The following is a 21,358-nucleotide window of genomic DNA, read 5'->3' on the forward strand; positions in this document are numbered from 1 at the left end:
GAATCTGGGGAGACACACGCAGGGAAGGGCCAGGACCTGCTCCCCAGAACTGGCAAGAGTTTGACTCCTCAGGGGGACCCACCTTGTCCCATCCCAACACAGGTACAAGGGACAAGGGTCTAACTCCTGTGGAGGGGGATTGCGACACTGATGTAGATGAGCTCAGAGTCAAGTGGGTCACTCCTATCTCCTGCTCCACTAAGAGACGCGGGGCAGGCTTCCTGCTTCCCAGTGGACATCAGTGATGGCTAATAAAGCCACCTCCCTTTCTCCTGCCACCCTCAAACCCAGGAGTCACCAGAACAGGGCTGGCCTCAGGTCCCATCTCCCATCACAGCTGAGAAGCCTGGGTTTCTGAAGCTTAGGAGGTAAGCCTTTGGGACATTGTTTTGGCTAAGAATCCTTTCCTTTTTTTCCCAAGAGCAGAGTCCCATGCAATGGCCAGATAAAAACTACACCACACACTCCCATTAACCCTGGGCATAATTTATTTTTTGCATAGGCATAAATTAGAATCTGGAGATAAAAAAAATTAAGAACCAAATAGTGCAGCATTTGTGACAGGAGAGCGCAAACAAAACCTGGTTGTTTGGAGGCAGGGGCCGGTGCTGGAACAGCACAAGGGGTCCGTGGGGCCTCACCTTTGTTCCAGCCCCATCCTCTAGGCAGCAGCCCTTCCTGCCCCCTCCCCACAGGCCGGAATGAACCACAGAGTCAGAACCAGTGCCCCAGGCCCCTCTTGGCAGCCAGGTTACAAGGAACTGAATTCACCCAAGGCCCCACAGAACGGGGCTAGAAATCAAGCCCTTAGCTTCTCAGTTAAAAAAACAAGACCTTGAAAAATATATACACAATACAGCAGGGCCTGCCGGGTCCAAAAGCTCCCACCTCAGCCCCGCCTCCTTAACCAACCCCCCCACCCCCACCCATGACTGCTCCCCATAGAAAATGAGTCAGAATAGAAACAATGAAGCAAGAGCTGAATGAGCCCCCAGGAATGGCTTAGGATCGGGGGGGCCTGATAGGGTGGGGCAGGGCCAACAGTCTACACCCCACTCCACCCCGGTGACACCCTGAATGTCACTCTCATCGTGTCACTGGGCCACCACAAGAGCCCAGGGAGCTCCGTGGACACTGCTGGCTGCCCCCAAAGGACAGGTCTGGACACCTACACCCTGGGGGAACGTGGCAAGCTTGCTCTGGGGAACAGGTGGGCCCGAGCAGGAAAGGGGAGCACAGCGGGCCCTAGTCCCAGCATCGGGAGAGAAGACAACTGCTGTTCCCAGCAGAGGGGCTCCTATAAGCTCTCAGGAGCCAAGCCCTCCGGGGTACAAGAAGCCCCTGGCCCACCCTGACCCAGGACACAGTGTACAGAAGCCCTTCAGGAACACTGTGGGCCTCAGCTGATGGCACTGGTGTCTGGAGGAGCCCAGCTGACCTCTCCCAGAAGCTTCGTGCCTGGAGACCAGTCCCGACCTGTACCCTGGGCACCCGCCTCACCAAGGAGGGGGCACAGCCCAGCTGCCCCAGGCCCTAGCCTGTTTCACCCACAGCTTTGGCACCTGCTTCATCTGCACAGCTCCCGAGGTGTCAGTCCCTCCACAGGGGCCAGGGGCAGGCAGGTATTGTCCACCTTTGCTGGACCACAGGCATCACCCTGCTCTCCCCGCCTCAGTTCCCATGCTACATATATACACCCTCCCAGGAGGGAGAAGACGCCCAGTGCTTGGCACGCGGAGAGCAAAAAAGGAAGAGATAATGGAGCCTGCTGACCGCTCGAGCCGCCCGTCGCATAGGAAAAACCCACGTGTTCTTTCATCTCCACTGCGCCAGGGCTCTTTTCTTGCTCCTGGAAGTCAGTGCGCTTCAAGCGTGTGCGGGGAGTCAGGGGGGTGCTGAGCACCTAACCACAGAGAGGGGGCATGGCCGACAGCAGCACAGAGAAGGCCTAGTGGGCGGGCTCCCCGTGCACCCTGAAGCGGTAGATGCAAGTGTACTCGGGGTGGCCCCAGTTAGTCAAGATGCGCAGCTCCACCACCTGGTACGTGGCCATTTTAGGATCCTGCGGAGAGAAGGAAGGGCTAAGAATTCAGACTGGAGGGGAGACGGCCACACCCAGGGCCAGACACCCCCTCCCTCAGGCCTCTGCAGAGAAACCAGACTTCAAAAATCCTGTCTTTGGGCCCTGGAACAGAGTCTCCAGCTGGTAGGCCAAGAAGCCCCAGGGGCTTCCGAGGTCCTACAGGGACCAGGATCGCACATGAGGCTGCATGAGGCGCCCACAGCCACAGAAATACGACCTCGCAGCTGAACACAAGCATGATGCATCCTGAACTGGGAACAACTCACAGGAGCTCTTTTTGACCGTGAGCAGAACTGCCTTTAAGGAGAATCTGATATATGCTGATGTTGAAAAAGAATTCCTTCACAGTGAATTAAGCAGAATGTCTTTTTTTTTTTCGTCAAGTTCCCATCAAGTCTCTGTCTTGTACGCTCGTTTTCGGCTGAGAGCTGAAATTCTCTAGCCTGGCAGCCAGGCCTGCCTCTCCTCCCGCCTTGGTCCCTCCTCCACCTCACCCAGTTTCCCACGCCTGGACCCCTCTGGGGTGGCTCTCAGGTCACCTGGGCTGGAGACTGGGAAGCTATTTCTGACAAGGGCCTAGGAGACCGATGCCCATTCAGGTTGAGGCAAGAGGCCCCTCTCTGGGGCCCAGCCAGGCTGTGCTGCATGGCACCCTGCCGGGCCACACCCTCACTCAAGACACCTGCCCTCACAGCTTCCCCAACAGCCCCCACCTGGAAGGGCCCCGCCCCACGCCACTCAGACAGTTTTCTGTTTTCTATCTCAAGCTATGGGTGGGATGGGCTATGGCTTCTCACTCGGGACCCCCCAGTGCCTGGCACAGGGTAAGTACTCAGAAAACACCTGACAAATGGATGGGAAAGTAAGTATATAACCTCTGCAAGCAGACCCGAAGTTCCATACCTGAAAATAAAACGTCTGAATGGGCTCCCCATCCTGGTCGTAGGTGAACTGGCCAAGGAGCGTCCCTTCCTGCTGCAGGTCCTCATCAAACCCCTGAGGATGGAGGGAGGACCCTGCCCTTAGTCACGGGCCCCCAGGGAGGAAGGCCTTCCCTCCTGGCACTCCCTGGTCTCCTGCCTTCTGGCAGGGCAGGGACTGGCCTCCTTGGGGATTGCAGGGGTCCTGAGCTCTGGACGCAGGGCTGCTGTGTGATCTGTGACAAGTCGCTCAACTTCTTAGCCCTCCTGTTTTTTCCCTCTGCAGCCTGAGGTAGCTGACACCGAAGTGCCGTTTCCCACCTTGGCACTGTCTTCCACATCTATGCCCTGTCCCCCAGCCAAAGAATGACCCTAGCTGTATCCTTGATAGAGACACCCCCCCCCCCCCGCCACTAGGAGGGATACTCACAAAGATGGCAAAGTCCTTGGGGGCACTGGAGATGGTGCTGTTGGGCGACAAGGATTTGGGCACATGCTCTAAGGTGACAGCAGTGGGGCGGATGCGGGCAGAGAGGCGAACCACAGCAAAGCCCTGGGGCCCCTGGAAGGCCCAGCAGTTGCCTGGGTGCACGTCTGGCTGGAGGGGAAAAAGGCGAGTCAGCAGGCGGCAGGTGGCGAAGACAGACTGCCTCGAGCACAGCTCTTTATGACCTAGGGTGGGACAGCCACGGAGGTGACACGGGGTGCTCAGGGCCCCACCTGGAGAATGACTCGGGGAGACTGGGAGTGGTACCACAGGGGGATGCCGAAGAGGCTGAGGAGGGCCGTCTTGGTCTCGTAGGTCTCGGAGCATCGAGTACTGATGACACTGGCCCCTGAGACAGGAAAGAAAAGCAGGGTGGGCGCCTGGGGCTGGACACTAGCAGGGGAGGGAGACCCAGGCAATGGGCTTAGCTGCCAGCCAAGGGGAGCTAAAGAGGGACTACTGTCCCTCAGGACAGGTCTTTACATCTGACCCAGACCACGGAGCAGCAGTGAGCATCAGCCCTGCCCTGCTGAAGGATGGCGCTCAGTATATTCTGCCTTCTCCCACAGTCGCTCGCCTTTGTGGTGAGTTCTGGGTTGGCTGATTTCTGCTGACCTCAAGCCCTGTTTGCTTAGCACCACAGCTGCCCCAGCAGATGCCAGGGGGCCTGCCAGTGTGGGGCAAGGGAGCCCAGCAAAGGGAGGCGAGCTAGACACACCTCCGGACTCCAGAGCGTAGTCCACCATCCCAATGCGGTCCTCACTGTAGCGCTTCAGAGCCTGGTTTACGATACGGTGCACCTGCTAAAACATAGACGCCCAGAGCAGCTGTGATGGGGAAGCTGACTCATCCACTTCTGTGCCCCACTGTCAGGGGCCAGAGACCCACAGAATGAGCCCCCTGATGTCTGTGCCACCCTGGTGTCCAGACACGTGTGGCACTTCCCCAGGCGTACCCCCGTCCCCTCACACCAGCCCCAAAGCAAACATTGGAGGCTTCTGCATGTCACTTAGGTCCTGGAACCCGCCAAGGAGCTGGTGGAGTGGGACTATGCAGTTCTATGGCTGCCGAGAGCAGTGTGTTGGGGGGGTGGATCAGCCATTGTTGGGGGGGGTCCAGGGACAGAGTTCTCACCTCCTCGGTCACCCCAATCACGCCTTCCTTCTGCAGCGTCAGCCCCAGGCTGGCCACGGCCTCCCTTGCCGACTTGCCCTGCATCTCAGTCATGTGGGCGAGGATCTTGCTCTCCAGGTCCCGCAGCTGAGCTTCCATCTCCTCTCGCTGAAGGAGCCCAGTGCGGGTTCCCCCACCTCGAAGAAGGAACTGACTGACCCAGGCAGGGAACTGAGACTCCACCTAGGGACCACAACAAGGTCTCACTCTGGGAGGCTCACCAGGAAGGTGGAAGCTGCTATCACAGGGCCCTGGCCGGCCTGGAGGTGGGGGGTGGGGACGGGTAGGTGGCGCATGGCTTGGGTGGAGGGGCCAGGCAGTGAGTACAGGCCCCTCTGTACTCACTCCAGTGAGGGGAGGGCTGGCGCGTGCCTGCTCAGGCCACAGGGGGAAAGAGGAACAACCCTCCATATTATCAGTGAGAAAACGGGAAGAACTTCCATCAAAGAAAGCCAGCATCTGTGCCCAGAGCAGGGGCAGGAGGCACTCTGCCTCGCAGACTCCCAGGACTGGCGCAGAAGAGGGGTATTTCCGGGGAACCCGGAGGGTGCCAACTCACGTCGTCCCGCACGGCCTGGAGCTGCTGGGGCAGCAGCCCCACCTGATCCTCCACCGAGCTCTGTTTCAGGGTCAGGGCTGCCAGCTCCTGCCGCAGGCCTGCCAGCTGGCCCTCCAGCCGCCCCAGCTCCTTCATGGCGTTTTCCCGGAAGGACTCCTGGGTCATCCTACTCCCAAACAGGAGAGTAAGCTGTGGGTCTACAGTGAGGGGTAAGGCTATGCTGAGGCAAACGAGAGGATCCCCTAGTTGGCACCTGATACACGTGAGTGTGAGGCCTGCTCTCGGAGGTTCTGAACTGAGGCTGTAGAACACAGCTCTGGTGCCTACGCTTGGCCTGCATATCCCAAGGAGCTATTTGTTATCCTGCTTCCCTCCTAAGCCCAGATCCAGAATTCACTGCCTCAGCTCTCACATCCTCCACTAGTATGGACATCTGGGGCACGGGGAGGCAGCCGGCACGAGGCTGCATAGAAAAGATGATGCATCTATAAATGAACCTAGGAATCCCAATTATCCAGCAGTGCCCACGATCCCCTACCCCAACCACCACTGCCCTTTGAGGACAGGCTCTGAGTAGATGGTCCTGAGCCAGGTTTCTGCCATCTCCTCCTCAGCCTGGGCCATAGCCAGAACTCTGCTCTGGGGCTCTGCCCCCTAGTCCTGTCTGGAGGTGGGAATGGGGAGGCTGGAGATGAGCAAGCCTAGGAGAGACAGCAGCATCCATTACCTTTGCCACTCTGACTTCAGCTGCTGGAGTCGAGCCTCAGATTCCTGTAAGCAGGAAGAAGGCATCAATTCAAGGACTGTCGGGCTCACAGCAATCAGTCTCCCAGAGCAGCATCTGTTCCTTTTGGGGTCTCTGCTTAACCACATCCCCATCCCAGGGCCTCCTGGCTGTCCCAGCAAATGTCAAACTGGCCTCCCAGTTGATGTCCTGATGTGGGTCTCACCCCGTAACTATCACGCTCAGGCGTTCAGCCGTTTACTCATTCATTCAGCATGTTATACCCAGCACAACAGGCCACTTGAAAGTAGTCCTTCCTGTCCTCCGGCACACTCCCAGGGTGTCTTTGCACAGCGTTCCAGCCCAGGGGGATTCAGTTTAAGCAGAAGTCAGGAGACTACACATCTTTCTCCCCATTCTATGTCTAAGCAGACCCTTTGGGGCCAAGGTGTCTCAGCCCAAGAAGAGATGATGAATTGGATCAAGCCCCAAGCTCACCAACCTGTGAAGCCTGGACAATCTTCTTGAAAAGGTCTTCTGAGTCCTGTTGATGCTCTGCTCTCAGGGTGACCAGCTCTTCCTATCAGGTATAGGAGAGAGGCTGAGGATTCTACTGAGCTGTGCTCAGAGGGCCACTTAAAACCAGAAAGTAGTGTAACTGGAATTCAAACCAGGCCTGTTTGACTGCAAACTTCAGCTCCTGGCCTTTCTGCTACAGTGCCTTCCTGGAAACATACAAGACTCCTCTCTGTCTTAACTGTGCATGGTATGCCACACCTACACGGGCACCGTGCCAGGTGCACTACAACCTCTTGTTCTCAAGACCAGGGACGGGGCAGACGGGTGCCTCCATTGCAAAGAGGAAGAAAGTAAGGCTTAGAGAAGGTAACTGCCAAGTGGCAGAGCCATCTGACCCTGAAATGACAACACTCGGCAGGCTCCCTCATGTCAGGGAGTGCGGGGCCTCGCCCCCTCCACCCCACACACCCGGGGTGTCACCTACACAGAGGGTTGTAAGGGTTGTAAGGCCCCTCAGCTCCTGTCTCCCACCTGGATCTGAGCAGCAGTGTCCCTGCGGAGGTCCTCCTTCAGGGCAGCCTCGCGGCGGCTCACCAGCCCCTCCAGGAGCGCCAGGGTGTCCTCGTGGCTCAGGCCGCCGCCTCCGCCTCCCTGCCCACCAGCCCCCTGCTGCAGCTCCAGGCGCTCCAGCCGCATGGCCTCCTTCTGCCAGCTGGACGAGAACTCGGCAGCGAGAGTGTCCAGGCGCCGCTCCAGCGAGTGTACCCGGGACAGAATGCGCTGCTCGGCCTGGCGGGGCGGGGAAGGAAAAGCCACAGAGATGAGGGACTCATGACAACAGAGCTTCCTAAAGAGAAAAGGAAGGGAGTCCCAGAAACACACAGCCTGTCGACTCAATTAAAAGGCAGGAGCCTACTGGGGGGAACAGAGGTTGGGCTTCCAACTTTCAAACATTCCATTTTTAAACTAGGCAGTATTTGCATGACTCAAAAAGCAAGCAGCAAAGTCAAGCTCCTAACCTCTGCCCCATTCACCCAGGGCCCTCACCACCAACCCTTCACAGGCAGCTATTTTTTAATGCAGATGAAAGTAAATACAAAGATAGGTTCATCCTTTACCTCCCCCATTTCACAGAAAAGCTGGTCCTGAAACTGAATTGTCTTTACTAGTAATTAAAAAAAGTTAAAGATGCCACAACACATTATTTTGTGAAATAATAACATCACGGTCAGGAAAGCACTATCCACCAAGATAAATGGTTAAAAATGTGATGCCAAATTAAATTCAGCAGGATGCAAGCAAAGTTCACATAACAGTAATTAGAGGACAAAGAGTCTGACATCTTCATCGTAGAGCCCAGGACCTGCACACACACTGCTGTTGTCTGTGCACTCATCACCCCTCCCACCCTGGAGAGCAGGCCTCTTGAGGGCATGGCCTGGACCCGATCCATCTTGAGCCTCTGACAGGATGCAAAAAATGGCCACTGTCCTGTCCTCCTCCCCATACCTGCACCCTCTGCAATGTGGCTTCCCAGGTGCTTCCATGAGAGGAAGTGTGTGTGTGTGTCTCTTTCCCTCTCCTTGAATCTGGCCAACAGAATGTGGCAGAAGTGAATCTAGTCCTTGAAGTCTGGCCTGACTCCACCCTCCCAGAACCCTACCCGGTTGCTGTGAGAGCAAGCCCAGGCTAACTAGCCAGATATCGAAGGTACAGCCCGGCCAGGCCAGGCCTAGACCAGCCGCCCCTGCTGACCCACCAGTCCACTGTGGATGCTCTAGTCGAGGAGGCCTAGCCAAGATCAGCTGCCCTTGCTCAGATCAGAAAAGCTACCTAGAGGACCTGCGGATTCACAAGCTAATCCAATGCTGGCACTTTTCTTTTTGGCCACACTGTCCCGCTTGAGGGACCTTAATTCCCTGACCAGGGATCAACGCCATGTCCCTTGCAGTGGAAGCATGGAGTCTTAACCACTGGACCGCTACAGGTGACCCTCCAGTGCTGGTAATCTTAAGGCAATGATTTTGGTGGTAGTAGGTAACAGACTAGGATATTACCTGACTCCCAGAAGGTACTCAGTAAATATTTGTGATACTGTATTAAAAAGGAAGAAAGCTGACAATTTGTCTGATTTCTTTTCCTTCTGTTTTCTGTGCTTCTTAGGATGGAAACTAACTTTAGAACAGGTCTGAGTCACATTTAAGTGCAGGCAAAACTTCTCCCCCAGCCCCTGCACCACGAACAGTAGAGAAAGGAAGGTGTCCTGGGAGACAGGCAGCGTCTCATCCACTGGGAGTGTGAGGAGTGAGGGCAAGGAATGTAATGGCAAATGCAGGCCGACAGCAGGGTGGGCAGGTGCTGCGACCCGAAGATGCTCACCTGGAAATGTGGGGACGAGTCTCTGGACTCCCACACCTCACGTTGCCCACTGCTACCCTTCGAGGCCCACCAGGAGACCACAGCGGGGTGGAGTGTCTGCAGCCCAAAGGGGTAGAAGTACCAGGCTCCTGCACACAGAGAGGAGAGGGTAGTTACCGGGGCTGGGGCCCAGCGAGGAGGCACACGGCAGTAGCGCTCATCACTAGCCTGTCTCACTCGGCCTCGCTCCTGCCGAAGGTGGTAGGAGAGACGGAGGCAGCAACCTCCATCTGATGATCACGGAGTATAAGCATTCTCACATCCCCTCAGGAACCCTCATCTTTCCATAGACGTCAAGGCTTGCAAGAAATTGCCGGAAGCTGAGGACTGTCCAGGGATGGAACCCAGAGGCCCTGAAGGTGATTCTCAGTTCAGACTGTACAGCAGAATCACCCAGGGAGCTTCTCCAACGTCTGGCCCCACCTGCCAGGGAGTGAGCTCGCTGGCCTGGGCAGATCCCCCTGCAATGAGTTTTAAAAGCTCCCCAGGTGACTCTAATGGGTGGCCATAGTTGAGCCATCACTGGAACAGAATCCACCCGCTCAGAGAGGCTGCCTGTGGCCCCAGAACAGAGCACAAGGCTGCCACACAAAGACATATTGCTTTAGGGGCCACCTGCATTTACTCCCGAGCTACACATGTGCATGTGTGTGTGTGTACACGTATGTGTGGCAGTGCCAGCGCCTGGAGAAGTCATACTGGCTGTGGGGTCTCCAGCCTGGTAAGATACCACGCTTGCCACACGATTGTTGGCCTCGAGCAGGTGCAGTGGGAAGCACGTGACCACACGGCTTTTAAGTCAGACCCTCCGGATGGGCCTCTGCTTACTGCCCTCCCTGAGCTGGTCACTCCACCCCTCTGCCCTTCAGACTTTCTATGTGCATCTCCTCATGAGGCCGTGATGACCTTGGCTCCACCAACCCCGTGAGGGGATGGTGAGACAAACTGAGATAACACGAGGGAATGTGCTTCCAGAACATAATGCTATATGATCATAAAGTCATTATTATTGTTTTAAGAGTGATACCCAGTTTCCACTGAATAGGAACAAGCTGTTCTTATAACAGCAAGGGAATCAACACTTGGAAAGATGTCCTACTTTGGTATAAGTTAAAGAAATACAATTTCAGTAGATGCTAAAAAACCAACTCTAAAAAAATAATAATAATAAAGCATGGTCTTTAGTTATAAATTGGTAACTTTGAGCCTGGGGGCCACAGGGGATGCTCATAGGAAAGTGTAACGATTATAACTGTAAAAAAAATGTGAAAGCTCAATGACAGAGATCAGGACAACCTGGAGCATCTTGCAAACGAAATGTAATTTAGTATCTTGGTGCAAAAAAATGCTCTTACTTCTCTTTCTTACCTCATTGTTTTGATCTTAAAAACAGCTGAAGCCTTGATGGAGTAATAATTCACTTACCCACACTACGTCCTGATTTGGAATGGAGGGAAAACGAATGCTAATAACAGTGTCAGAGTCCCTGCCTTTTACCCCAGCACTCCTGTAAGGGGCATCTTCTGGCCCCATGGCTTCTAAGGATGCTCTAGACATGCTAGGCAGTCCAACAGAGCCACTCAAACCAACGACAAGATTGGCGGGTTGGGGCATTGTCCCTTCCACCCGCTGATCACCAGAGGGCCCAGGAGAGCCAGACAGGATGTTGGCTAGGCTTGATCCAACCCTGCCTTGTCTTTCGGCTTACTGTAGCTTTTCAGTGTTCCTCCAGTTATCACATTTCTGCTCAGTGCCACCCTCAGCACACACTCTGCCTGCCCCTCTGGCTCAACAGCCCTGTCTCCACAAGGAGAGTCCTCCCTTCCCGGCGACAGTGGGTGACTCACCATAGGTCAGGCCGGTCAGAAGCAGCAGCAGCAAGAGGAACCACAGGAACGTCTTCAGGGATGAGAAGCGTCTGGACCACAGGAGGGGAGAGAGGACAGGTGGAGGGGTCAAGAGGCCTCCAGGGCCTCTGGGTGCCCTCAGGGAGTCCCTAGAGTGCTGAGCTACAGTCGGCGGGGGGGGGGTCACCCTCAAGCCTCACATCTTGCCAGGGCCAGACTGTATGCTGAGAGCTTTACCTGCAGAGCTGGGAGTGATGGGGACAATTCTGACTCTGAATTATATTGATGTTATTAAAAATAAATCCTGGGGTCCTTGAATAACCTAAAACTCTTATACACAGAAGTCTTCTAGGCAAGCAAATACAGAAGAAAAAAAAGTTAATTCCTTAAACAGACAATATTTCTTTTAGAAAAATCAGGAGCCTTTTTTGGTGACATGAATTCATCCTTGCTTGTCTTTTCAGCATAGTTGGCTGCCCACTCCAACCAGGTTTAGGGCCAGAGGGACCCTAACCTCCTGGTTCAGTGTTCCTTCCTCTGCCCAAGGACCAGCTCCCAAAATCTGGCTCTGCTGGGTCAGGGACTTGGGGAACAGACCCACAGCGTCCTCAGGCCACACTCATTTGTGGCTTCTGAACACAACATGGGAAACTCTGGGGGCCGAGAGCACCACGTCCTGGATGCTGGGAAACACCACTTGCCAGCTAGAGCCTAAGGCCTGGCCCGTGAGAGTAAGGCCGAGCTTGTCTGAGACTCCCAAGTGGCTGGGCTGGTGTTTAGCAGGAAGTACCCAAAAAGAAACAAGAACCCATGTTCTGGAACACTCCCTGACGCGCCATCAATTCAAGGAGCAAAGTCTGACCCTGCGTCCCGACCTCTGTCAGGCAGAGCCGGGCTTTGGGCATCCACTCCACTCCACACTCTCTAGTACAAGCGGCAAATATTGGGAAAAACCCTTCAGAGAAATGGATCGCGTACAGGTTTAGATGCTTTACTGGCCGCGCCCCTGCCCAGGGCTGTCTGATTCCTTGTCAATTTTGCTCACCTGGTTAAAACGAAGACATCAAGGAGGGAGGCAGCTGTGGTCAGGCGGTACCAGGTGGTGCCGATCCACCAGTAGAGGAGCCCGAAAAGCCGGCCTGGAAGAGGGCCCGTGGAACCCAAGTGCCACCCTGAACCACTGGCTTGCGGGTCTTTACCTGGGGCCCTCCCTGCCCTGACCCCAACCCTGACAGTCAGTGCACCTCTGTCCTGTCCCATGCCTCCCAGTTCCCATCATCCCACCCACCCACCCGTACTGCCAACGCCCTTCATCCCACTTCCAAACAAGGGTGCTCCTGTGGCTCTCGGCTCCCAGTGATTATTCTGGAACAAGCTTTTCCTGGTGGCACTACAGTCTCTGTAACCGAGTTGGATGCCCAACTGCAGAAAGATGGGCGAAAGTAACTGCCAGAGAAAATGGACATGATCGTGCACAGAGCAGTCTGCACCCACCTGGAGAGGTGACCACCATCCAGAGAAAAGAGCCCGCCTGGGAGACAGCATTCCGTAGCCGTGACCCTGAATCCCGGTGGTCTGTCTCCGAGTAGCCTGTGCGGTGGCGGGGGCAGAGGGGAAGAGGGAACAGCTCAGTTATCTTCATGCTGTCTTTTTTTTTTTCACTTTTTTTTTTTTGGCTGCACCATGTGGCATGTGGGATCTTAACTTCCAACCAGGGGTGGAACCCACACCCACTGCAGCGGAAGCACAGAGTCCTAAGCACTGTCCTCCCTCTTAAGAGCCCTGGAAATGGAAGACTGTCACTGTCTGCTCCTCTAGCCTGTGAGCTGAGACCATGTGTCACTCTCCTTCGTGTCCCCAGGTGACTCAGGCTGGCAGGTAGCAGGCCAGTAAACGCTGTTGGAGTGATGTGCTCAGTTCCCAACATTTTATTTTCCTCTAACTCCTGTTTCCTTCTGCTTAACAGCAGTCCCCCAAACCACTCAGAACTGGACTAAGGAATCAAGCACCTCCTGTGTGTGAAGGCTCACACTAAACACTTGCTGGAACCATCAGAACAAGGGGACTTGCCACAGGCTGCTCAGGGCCTCGTGGGGCCTGGCCATTGCAGCCGGGCATGACCAGGACCACCCCCGGCCTGGCTCGGGTACCACGGTGGCCCAGCAACGACGCCCAGCCAGACACGGGTACTCTCCCAAGCTGTCAGGGCACCCTCCCCGGCTTCCCATCACTCCCCCAGCGGCCCGGGAACCTGGTGGAGCATCTCCCCGAGGCTGGGGAGGGAGAACATCGCCTACCTACGTAGTCGTCCTCGGAGGAGTAGCCCGAGGAGGACCCGAGGAAGTCCTCGGAGAGCTTGTTCTCCGGGAGCCCGTTGACCTTGCTGCTGTCGGTGCCTCCTGTACCTCTCCTCCTCCTCACCCGCAGGTCCTCACCTGGGGAGGAAAGAACTCGGGGTTCTTCTGGGGCAGATGCTCCAAGGGGGGTGGTATTCCTGGGGACACCCTGAGGAGCATCTCTGATGGGCAGATGGACTCTACTCTGAGCCCCTCCCGAGCTCCCCTGAGTCCAAGGAAGGGTGAACCAGGACCTGCCCCTCTGTCTCCCAAGTCTGGAGCAGACATGTGGCTACTTCATCATCTAAAAGGACCTGGGAGTTCAGACACCTGGCTGCTCTTCCCAGGATTTCCAAAGGTGGGGCACCCCTCTTCTGGCCCAGCAGTGGTTAGGAAATCCCCCTGCGGCAGGGGGGGGGTGGATTTTGAACCATAAATTTCCAAAGGAAGCCAAGGCCCCGGAGGAGGGTTGCGGATACTCACCCCAATAGGGATCGTCGAGGAGGGAGTTCCTGGTGAGGGAGGCGGCGATGGAGGCGGCCCGGGGGCTGCCGATGTAGGACTCCCTGACCATGGACTCGCTGTAGTAGGAGGTGTGCGTGTCCGAGGAGGGGCCCAGCTGCGGAGCTGGGGAGAGGCGCTTCGAGTTGTTGGATTTCTTCTTCAAGGTCCTGTGGGAGGTCAGCCAGGAGGGGAGAGGCAGGAGCAGGCAGGTGAGCCGGCCTGGAATGCTCTGCCCCCCTGGTGTGTGTGTGTGGGGGCTGGGTGGGTGGGTAGCTGTGTTGCTAGGCAACTAACAACCCCTATCTGCTGACTGTCTACCATGCAAATCAGGTACTTTCTGTGCTCCCATTATCTCTGAATCTCACAAGCGGTTAGGTAAGATCAGTGAGGGAGTCGGGATTCAAATCCAGGTCTCGAACTTCAAAGCCCCAGTGTTCTTTCATGCTTCCTGATGGATTAGTCGTTTCTGCCACCCACTGAAAACCCAGACAAAGCTGACCTGGCCTCGGAGAGCTACTCAAAGCCTCGGGGGGCTGTCATCCGGGCCTTGCGCCTGCCAAGGGGCAGGATGCAAGGGGGGGACGCCTGCCTTAGGTCACACCCCCGGTGCCCTTGGACTTGTTCATGTCCTCAGCTGCTTCGCTGGCCTTGCAGAGGCCCTACAGACGGACAGACGATGAGGCAGGTAGCTGTGGGTCTGGCACAGCCATCCACAGAAGGAGTTCCTGTGAGCCCAGCACTTGGTTTTGGGGTTTCCGGCCTGGCTTACGCTTGAAATTGCTTCTCCCCACTTCCTGTTCTCTGAATATGAGACGGCCCAGCTTACAGAGAAGAAACAGCACTGGGCCCCGGCATCCTTGGAGGTGTGGCTGTCCCCCTTGACCAGACATGGGCAAGGTCTGGTCTCTGCCCACAGAAGTCACAATGGGAAGAGGCGGCACGGTGAACCGCCCAAGACAGCTGCTCGGTGGGTCAGGGGACCCACGTGGGCTGGGGGTGGAGGTGAGCCCCTACCTGAGAGGGCTGTCCTTAAACAGGGTGCTCTGACTCCCCATCACCGAGCTCCCTCCGCTGCTGCTGCTGCCGCCGTCATCGTCACCCTGGGAGGAGTAGCGCGTTAGGCGCTGGCTTCGCCGAGACATGATGAAGTGGCCAGGGGGACCCTTCCCCTGAAGGGAGTCTGGGGAGAGAAAGGTGGCCAGGTGAGGCTCGGGGCTGCTTTCAGCCCCTCCCCGGGGCCGGGGTGAGGGGGCGGGGAGGAGAGACAAGACACAGCCTCCAGGGAACACACACCCCTGTGCATTCAAAGAGCCTGAGATGTGGGCGAGACCCGGCGTTGATTAAACATCCTGGCCCCATCCACCTGCAGCCCTCTGCACTCTGCCAGCCTCTTTCAAAGCAGGCTCACAGGATTTCCAAACTTTCAAATTATTGGATGCTGAGCTCCTGAGATCCAGAATTGGACCTTCTGCAACCTCTGACACTAGGCGGAGCCTATGACACCTGCTAGGTAGGCTACAAGTGCTAAATAAATGCCGCTCATCACTGCTGCCCCGCACAGACTCTCCAGTCCAGCCGTCTTACTGGGCTGTCCAGTCCCTAAAGCTGTGCCTGTTCTTGTTCTAGCTTGTTTCCCTTAAGTGGGACGTGCATTCCTTTCTTTGTAGCTGTATCCATTGATTCAGAGCCCCAGTCAAACTCTGACTTCAGAAAACCTTTCCACGGTAACCCCTGCCTACATTCTGCTGGAGCCTGGGTGCCTAGCCCATTAGTGATTACCGGCCTGCAACATCAGTGCCTCTTGATATGATGCTGATGGTGGTGATAAAATACTTGGTTAAATGCCTCCTGGGTACAGGGCTCCTGACATAATCATTCCTGATCCTTATGATCAAGGGAGGTATCACCACTCCCACTGTACAGGGGGGAACCTGGGGGCACTGAGAGGATCAGTAACCTGCCCATAGATCAGTAACCCAGGCTGTAAGTGACAGAGGCAGAGTGTGCGCTGCGCTGGGGCCTGGGTCCTTCCACCCTGCCAGGAAGTTTTCAAGTTGTTTCAGAAAGGTGTTGCTGTGTCCCCAAGAGTCTTATATAGCCTCCATTATGTTCAGAGGGATTCCCTGATAGCTCAGTTGGTAAAGAATCCGCCTGCAGTGTAGGAGACCCTGGTTCGGTTCCTGGGTCGGGAAGATCTGCTAGAGAAGGGATAGGCTAGCTATTCCAGTATTCTTGGGCTTCCCTGGTGGCTCAGCTGGTAAAGAATGTGCCCGCAATGTGGGAGACCTGGGTTCGATCCCTGGGCTGGGAAGATTCCCTGCAGAAGGGAAAGGCTACCCACTCCAGTGTTCTGGCCTGGAGAATTCCATGGACTGTATAGTCCATGCAGTCGCAAAGAGTTGGACAGGACTGAGCGACTTAAAAAAAACAAAATTATGTTCAGAACAGACTGTGGACAGAGTTGTTACATTACAAATATTGGTTAACAAACTAACAAAACAGGCAGGTGGAGCAGCTGTGTGAGATTACTGTCAGCCTCTACCAGCCAGACCAGTCACCACAGTGGGTGGAAACCAAGGCTCTGGGATGAGGCCAAGGTGAAAAGACCTGGCAAAAGGCAGCATTCTACAACACAGGGGGATTAATAAACTTTTCAGCTCTAGAAACCCAAATTCAGAATCTCTGATAACCAGTGTGAACACTCTAAACATGGTGCCTTTGCTGGCCTGTGTTACAAAGTCACTGTTATACTTTGGCCCTAGTAGTACTTGTGACTTGTTATCACTTCTAATATTCCTGGTTATACTTTTTTTTTAAGCCATGCTCCTTCTTTATTGCTGTGGCTGCGCGGGCTTCTCATTGCAGTGGCTTCTCTTGTTGCAGAGCACTGGCTCAATAGTTGTGGTGCATGGGCTTAGCTGCTCTGTGGCATGTGGAATCTTCCTGGATCAGGGATAGAACCCATGTCTCCTGCCTTGGCAGGCAGATGCTTCACCACTGAGCCACCATGGAAGCCCCTCCTGGTTGATACTTAAATTACTACTTCTCTGGGTTATGCGGTGGCCATAGGCTCTAACACATCCCAACTCCCACTATGGAAACCAGGAGATCTGGTTGGTCTGGCTGGAGAATTCCACAAAGTTCTCTTCTGGAATATAAGCAGTCTCATGTCTTGGGTCCTATTGGTGTCCTCACAGGTAGGATGCTCACCTGGCATCGTCCCTGGTTTAAGCCAAGGTTGGTAAAGGGACCAACTGGTAGTAGCCGCAGCAGGAAGGTGGCCTGGGTCCTTTTCTATATTCCACTCCTTATAAGGTAATTCCACCCCCACTACTGCCCTCCCTACCTGAAAGCTCCAGATGCCCACACTGGCATAGGCTCCTCCTCTTAACCCTGCCCTGATAAAGTTGATGAAGCTTTTGCCCTGGGGCAGGAACAAAGCAAAGTGTTTATACAGAACTCAGGCTGCTGTTGGCAAGAATATAAAGAAATATGTAGATGGAGAGGTGTATGTGTGTGTGTGTGTGTGTGTGTGTGTGTGTGTGTGTGTGTTGGGGATGGGGGAAGGGTTGTTGAAAACCATCAGCAGTGCACACCCTCCCAGAGGGGTGCCTTTTCATCTTTCTCCTAGGGTTCTGCTATCACAAAACAGTTTATGAAAACTGCTAACACAAAACTGAGCCTGGGTTTCACAAGATGAAAAAGGTCAAGGCCCTGTCCTCCAAAACAAAACAAGAAGTGAGCCTCTAGGAGCTCAAATCTTTTGCATATCAGAACAGACCCCGCCCCGGGAACACACACACACTTAAGATACCCTCAAATAAAACATCCCTCCCCACTTTTGAGCTGACCACATCCTTTTTTCATCTCTACCTTTTCCGCCCTCATCACAAACTTATATGGCAGTATCCAGACACTCTTCGGACTTAACCTAGATCTTGGCATCCTCCATCTGACGTTTTCACACCGCATTCCCTCGTGGGACGGGCAAACCGCTCCAGGTGCTAACTCTCTTCTCCCTTCATGCCCTACTGGCTGAACCTGGGGGAGATTTTTCTTTCTTTCTCTCTCTCTCTTCTTTTTTTTTTACCAACCACGCGCCAGTCCCTGCCTCTCTGCTCTAAGTAACACTCCCGCCCCCTATTTGTTTGCTTTTTTTTTTTTTTAGAACTGAACAAAATGAGCCTCCTCCCTATTCCGAGAGTTCTGACAGGCGGCGGCAGAAGCAGATAACTGCCTGTCCCTGGAAACTGCCGAACTGGCACGAAAACGCAGGCACCGGCCTGGGCCGGTTTGGACAGCCGGGTCTCCGCTCCCCGCCTCCCGGGGAGGTTCGGCCCGGGGAAGTCCCGCCCTGAGCCATCCGCCCTTCGGACCGACCAGTGGGGCGGCCAGTCCCGGAGGCGGGGGCCCGGCGGCGGCGGCGATGAGTCAGGACGGCCTTGGCGCTCGGCCCTTCTCGACTGGCCCAGGGGCGTGCTCCGGGCGGGGCTGGAGCCTGGCCCAGCTTGGCTGGAGAGGAAGAACCAGGCCTGGGGAGCTCGGCTCTGGCTGGTGCGGCCTGACGATGACCCCGGGGTCAGGCCAGCCAGGGACCCGCGGGGAAGGGGGCGAGCCGGCCCATCACCCTGGCCCGGCGCGTCCGCCCGCCAGAGGCCCACGGCCGGCTGTTACCTGCTGCCGCCGCTTCTCCGTGCAAGGCCGGGGACTTCCGAGGCCCTACGCGCCGCCCGGGCGCGCCGCCCGCCCTTACCGCGTCGGAATCCGGGGAGTGGCGGTCGGCGCGGGGACCCGGGGCGCGCGGGGAAAGGCGGCAGGCGGGCTGGCAGGCGGACAATGCGGCCCGAGCTGAACTGCGCTGCGCGAGTGGGGCCGGACGGCGCGCGCGTGGCCGAGTGTGTATGTGTGTGCCTGTCAGTCAACGCTGACAGGCCGCAACCCATTGGCCAGACTCCGCCCGCGTCACCGCCCACTGCCACCGCCCATTGGGCGGTTTGAACACAAAGGCCCCCGGCTCGCCCCGCCCGCCGCATGGGCCCAGCGGGCGGGGCAGGACCAGACCAGAATCCGCGCGTGGGAGGCGCGAGTGAGGGGGGTGCGATCCCTCCCTGCTGGGGTACTCGGATGAAGCCGGCCTGACTGCGTACTTGACTCTGGGTCTGGTGGCTGAAAACACCTGAGACCTCTCCTAGCGCCGCCTCGCGCGCCTCACCCCACCCGCGGTCTTCTGGGTCCCCGTGCTCCGCAAGCTGACTCGATAGGGCTGGGGTGCCAGGACCTTAAAAGCATTGAGGAGGGCACGAGGAAGTGGCCCCTGATGGCCTAGGGCCCACCTGAAGAGGTAGCACATAGTTAGCCCTTAGGGGACCGCCCCCTCCCCTAAAAAACATGATTGTTGGAGGCTTATGCGTAGTTGTTCTCTTAGGTATCACACTTTAAAAAAAAAACACACACACACACTTCTGAAAACAGGTTCGAAGAGTTTTTAAGTGATTTGCTTAAAGTCACACAGCTTGAAAAAGGCAAAATTGAGATTAGAAGATTCTCTGAAATTTCATGGCAGAAGCTTTTTTTTTTTCCATTTTAAGGAGGACACTTGCCCCAGTTGGCGCTGAGAGGCAAGACTCACTATCTATTCTTATGCTTTACTCAGATCTGCTTGTGGAATGAGAGCTTGATAGATACTGAGTGAATAATAAATACACGGCCTGACTGCAAGGGTCCAGGGCCCTTGTTCCCCACGGGCCAGCTCTACAGACACAGAAAGGGCCCCGCTTGGGAGAAGCACTTCCTGTGCTAAGAGAAGGTGAAATGGTGTTATTTCACTTTTAAAGTGCCAAGAGGAAGAGACTCGAAATGACGAAATCCGGACAGGAAGATGCTGGGGGTAGAGGACTGAGGAAATGTGAAGCCCTTGTGCTCAGCCAGCTCCAGGCAAAAATGAGCTCCCCCCGACCCCCACCCATCCCTGGGTCTCCATTGCCCTACCTGGAAAAGTATCACCTGTACTAACAGCCCATTGAAGACTACAGTGCTTGCTTCTGGGGTTAAGACTTCGAGCTTCTTGAAGACAAGGGCTGGCTCTGGTCTGAGTATCTACTGAACATGGGATGACTTAAATGAGAATTCAAATCAGATTTAGAGTCAGCATCCAAGTAGGGGAGGGGGCCCTCTCTTGACACCCTGTCCTCCCCAAGGTGCTTAACTCCTCCATTCTGTCCTAGCCAATTCCAGTGGAGTTTCCATATCCCACCACCTCCATTGCAGACCCTGCTTCACTTCTCTCCAGGGATCCTGGCAGATGGACCCCCTTCCCAGGATATGCTGGTTTGCAAAGTGAGAGGCCATGTGCCTTCCACTGGCCTCAGGAGAGGGCCATGCCCACAGGTTGGCTAGAGGCAGCCCTGACTAAACCGTGTTGACTCTATGGGCCTGTAATAGGTGCACCATGGGCCCCAAAGATATTAGGTCCTAATCCTTGGCTCCTGTGAATGTTACCACACATGGATAGTCTTTGTAGATGCAATTAAATGGAAGGATTTTGAGATGGGGAGATCCTGGATTATCAAGGTGAATCCTAAATGCAATCACCAGTGTCCTTTGAAGACAGAGGCAGAGGATAAGAAGAGAGGGCCTCTTCTGTGCAGCCATGGAAGTAGAAATTGGAGTATGTGGCTGCAGGACAAGGAATGCTGGCAGACACCAGATGCTGGGAGAAGCCTGGGACGGAATCATTCCTTGAGCCTCCAGAGGGAACAAGGCCCTATTGATCATGACTTTGGTCCAGTGATTTTTTTTTAATTAATTAATTTATTTGGCTGAGCCAGGCCTTAGTTGCGGCACTCAGGATCTTGACCTTCATTGAGACACATGGATCTTTAGTTGCAGCATGCAAACTGTTAGTTGCAGCATATGGGATCTATTAATAGTTCCCTGATCACAGATCGAACCCAGGGCCTCTGCTTGGGGAGCACGAAGTCTTAGCCACTGTGGTCCAGTAATTTTGATTTTGGACTTACAGTTTTCTCAACTATGAGAGGAAAAATCTCTATTGCTTTAAGTCACCGAATTTGTGGTCGTTTGTTACGGCAGGAACTGGAACGTAATAAGGGCCCCTGGAAAACCCCTGGCCTTGTCATTCAAGGCTCCTGTGGTTGTGCCAGGCTCCTCCCTCAGTCCTGACCATCCTCTCTGATGGGATCTGTTCAGACTTGGGCAGTCACACACAGCCCTGTCTCCCCGTTTCTGCTTCTGCCTCTCTGTCCTTTTCTCCCCCAGCAACGCTCCGCCCTTCCAGACTCCCCTTTCTGTCCAGCTGCCGCTCATTTGTCCAGTCTTCTCCCAGCAGCCTTCTCTCTTTTTCATGGCTCTCTTCTTGCTCCTTTCTCCATCATCATTTCACAAACAGTGGCAGGGTGGAAGTGGCCGGCTTTGCCCCACCTGGAACAGGCTCTTGGCGGCTGACAAATGTGGCCACTACCACAGAGCCACGTGGTGGCTTTCTCCATTGCTAGCCACTTCTGCTTCCGTGGCCCCTTCCTTCATTAAAAAAAAAAAATTAAATTACATTTTACAACCACATGGGTAGAAAGATGATTGTAATCTAGACTTGATGCCTTAGTAAGTATTCATTATTATTATACTCAATTTTTCTTCTGGTTTAAAAAAAAATGAAAACATTTCTGTGGGCCCCTGAAGGACCCTGAGTCCTGGGCACCGAGCCTGCTCTGCTTCATGAGGAAGTTGGCTCTGTGCTGGAGAGGCTGAGGTACAGCTCAGTGAGAGGGG

At 55.1% G+C, this 21,358-nt stretch overlaps 1 protein-coding gene across 10 annotated transcripts; it reads right to left on the reverse strand.

Moving 5' to 3' along the window:
• Positions 1–470: 470 nt before the first annotated feature.
• On the reverse strand, positions 471–18,490 carry SUN2 (Sad1 and UNC84 domain containing 2). Of its 10 annotated transcripts, none has more exons than XR_014082109.1 (18): positions 18,245–18,490; positions 14,585–14,750; positions 13,550–13,737; positions 13,028–13,165; positions 12,225–12,320; positions 11,776–11,869; positions 10,731–10,801; positions 8,845–8,972; positions 6,997–7,254; positions 6,449–6,526; positions 5,950–5,993; positions 5,223–5,388; positions 4,625–4,846; positions 4,209–4,293; positions 3,724–3,839; positions 3,401–3,601; positions 2,987–3,141; positions 471–2,062 (listed from the first exon to the last, which is right to left on the reverse strand). XR_014082109.1 is itself a non-coding variant. In XM_081590093.1 (18 exons), exons 2-18 carry the CDS (start codon positions 14,710–14,712, stop codon positions 1,949–1,951), a joined length of 2,184 nt encoding a protein of 727 aa, XP_081446219.1. In that variant the 5' UTR covers positions 14,713–14,750; positions 18,324–18,490; the 3' UTR covers positions 471–1,948. The 10 variants fall into 10 exon arrangements, 8 of the variants coding, with proteins under 8 accessions (XP_081446219.1, XP_081446216.1, XP_081446217.1 ...); XR_014082108.1 differs by having other exon boundaries at positions 2,987–3,151; XM_081590093.1 differs by having other exon boundaries at positions 2,987–3,079; positions 3,434–3,601; positions 4,209–4,290; positions 18,324–18,490.
• Between the last annotated feature and the right edge of the window lie 2,868 nt (positions 18,491–21,358).

Source organism: Giraffa tippelskirchi, chromosome 4 (assembly GCF_054371585.1).
Source record: "Giraffa tippelskirchi isolate mGirTip1 chromosome 4, T2T-mGirTip1v1.2.pri, whole genome shotgun sequence".
NCBI lineage: Eukaryota > Metazoa > Chordata > Mammalia > Artiodactyla > Giraffidae > Giraffa > Giraffa tippelskirchi.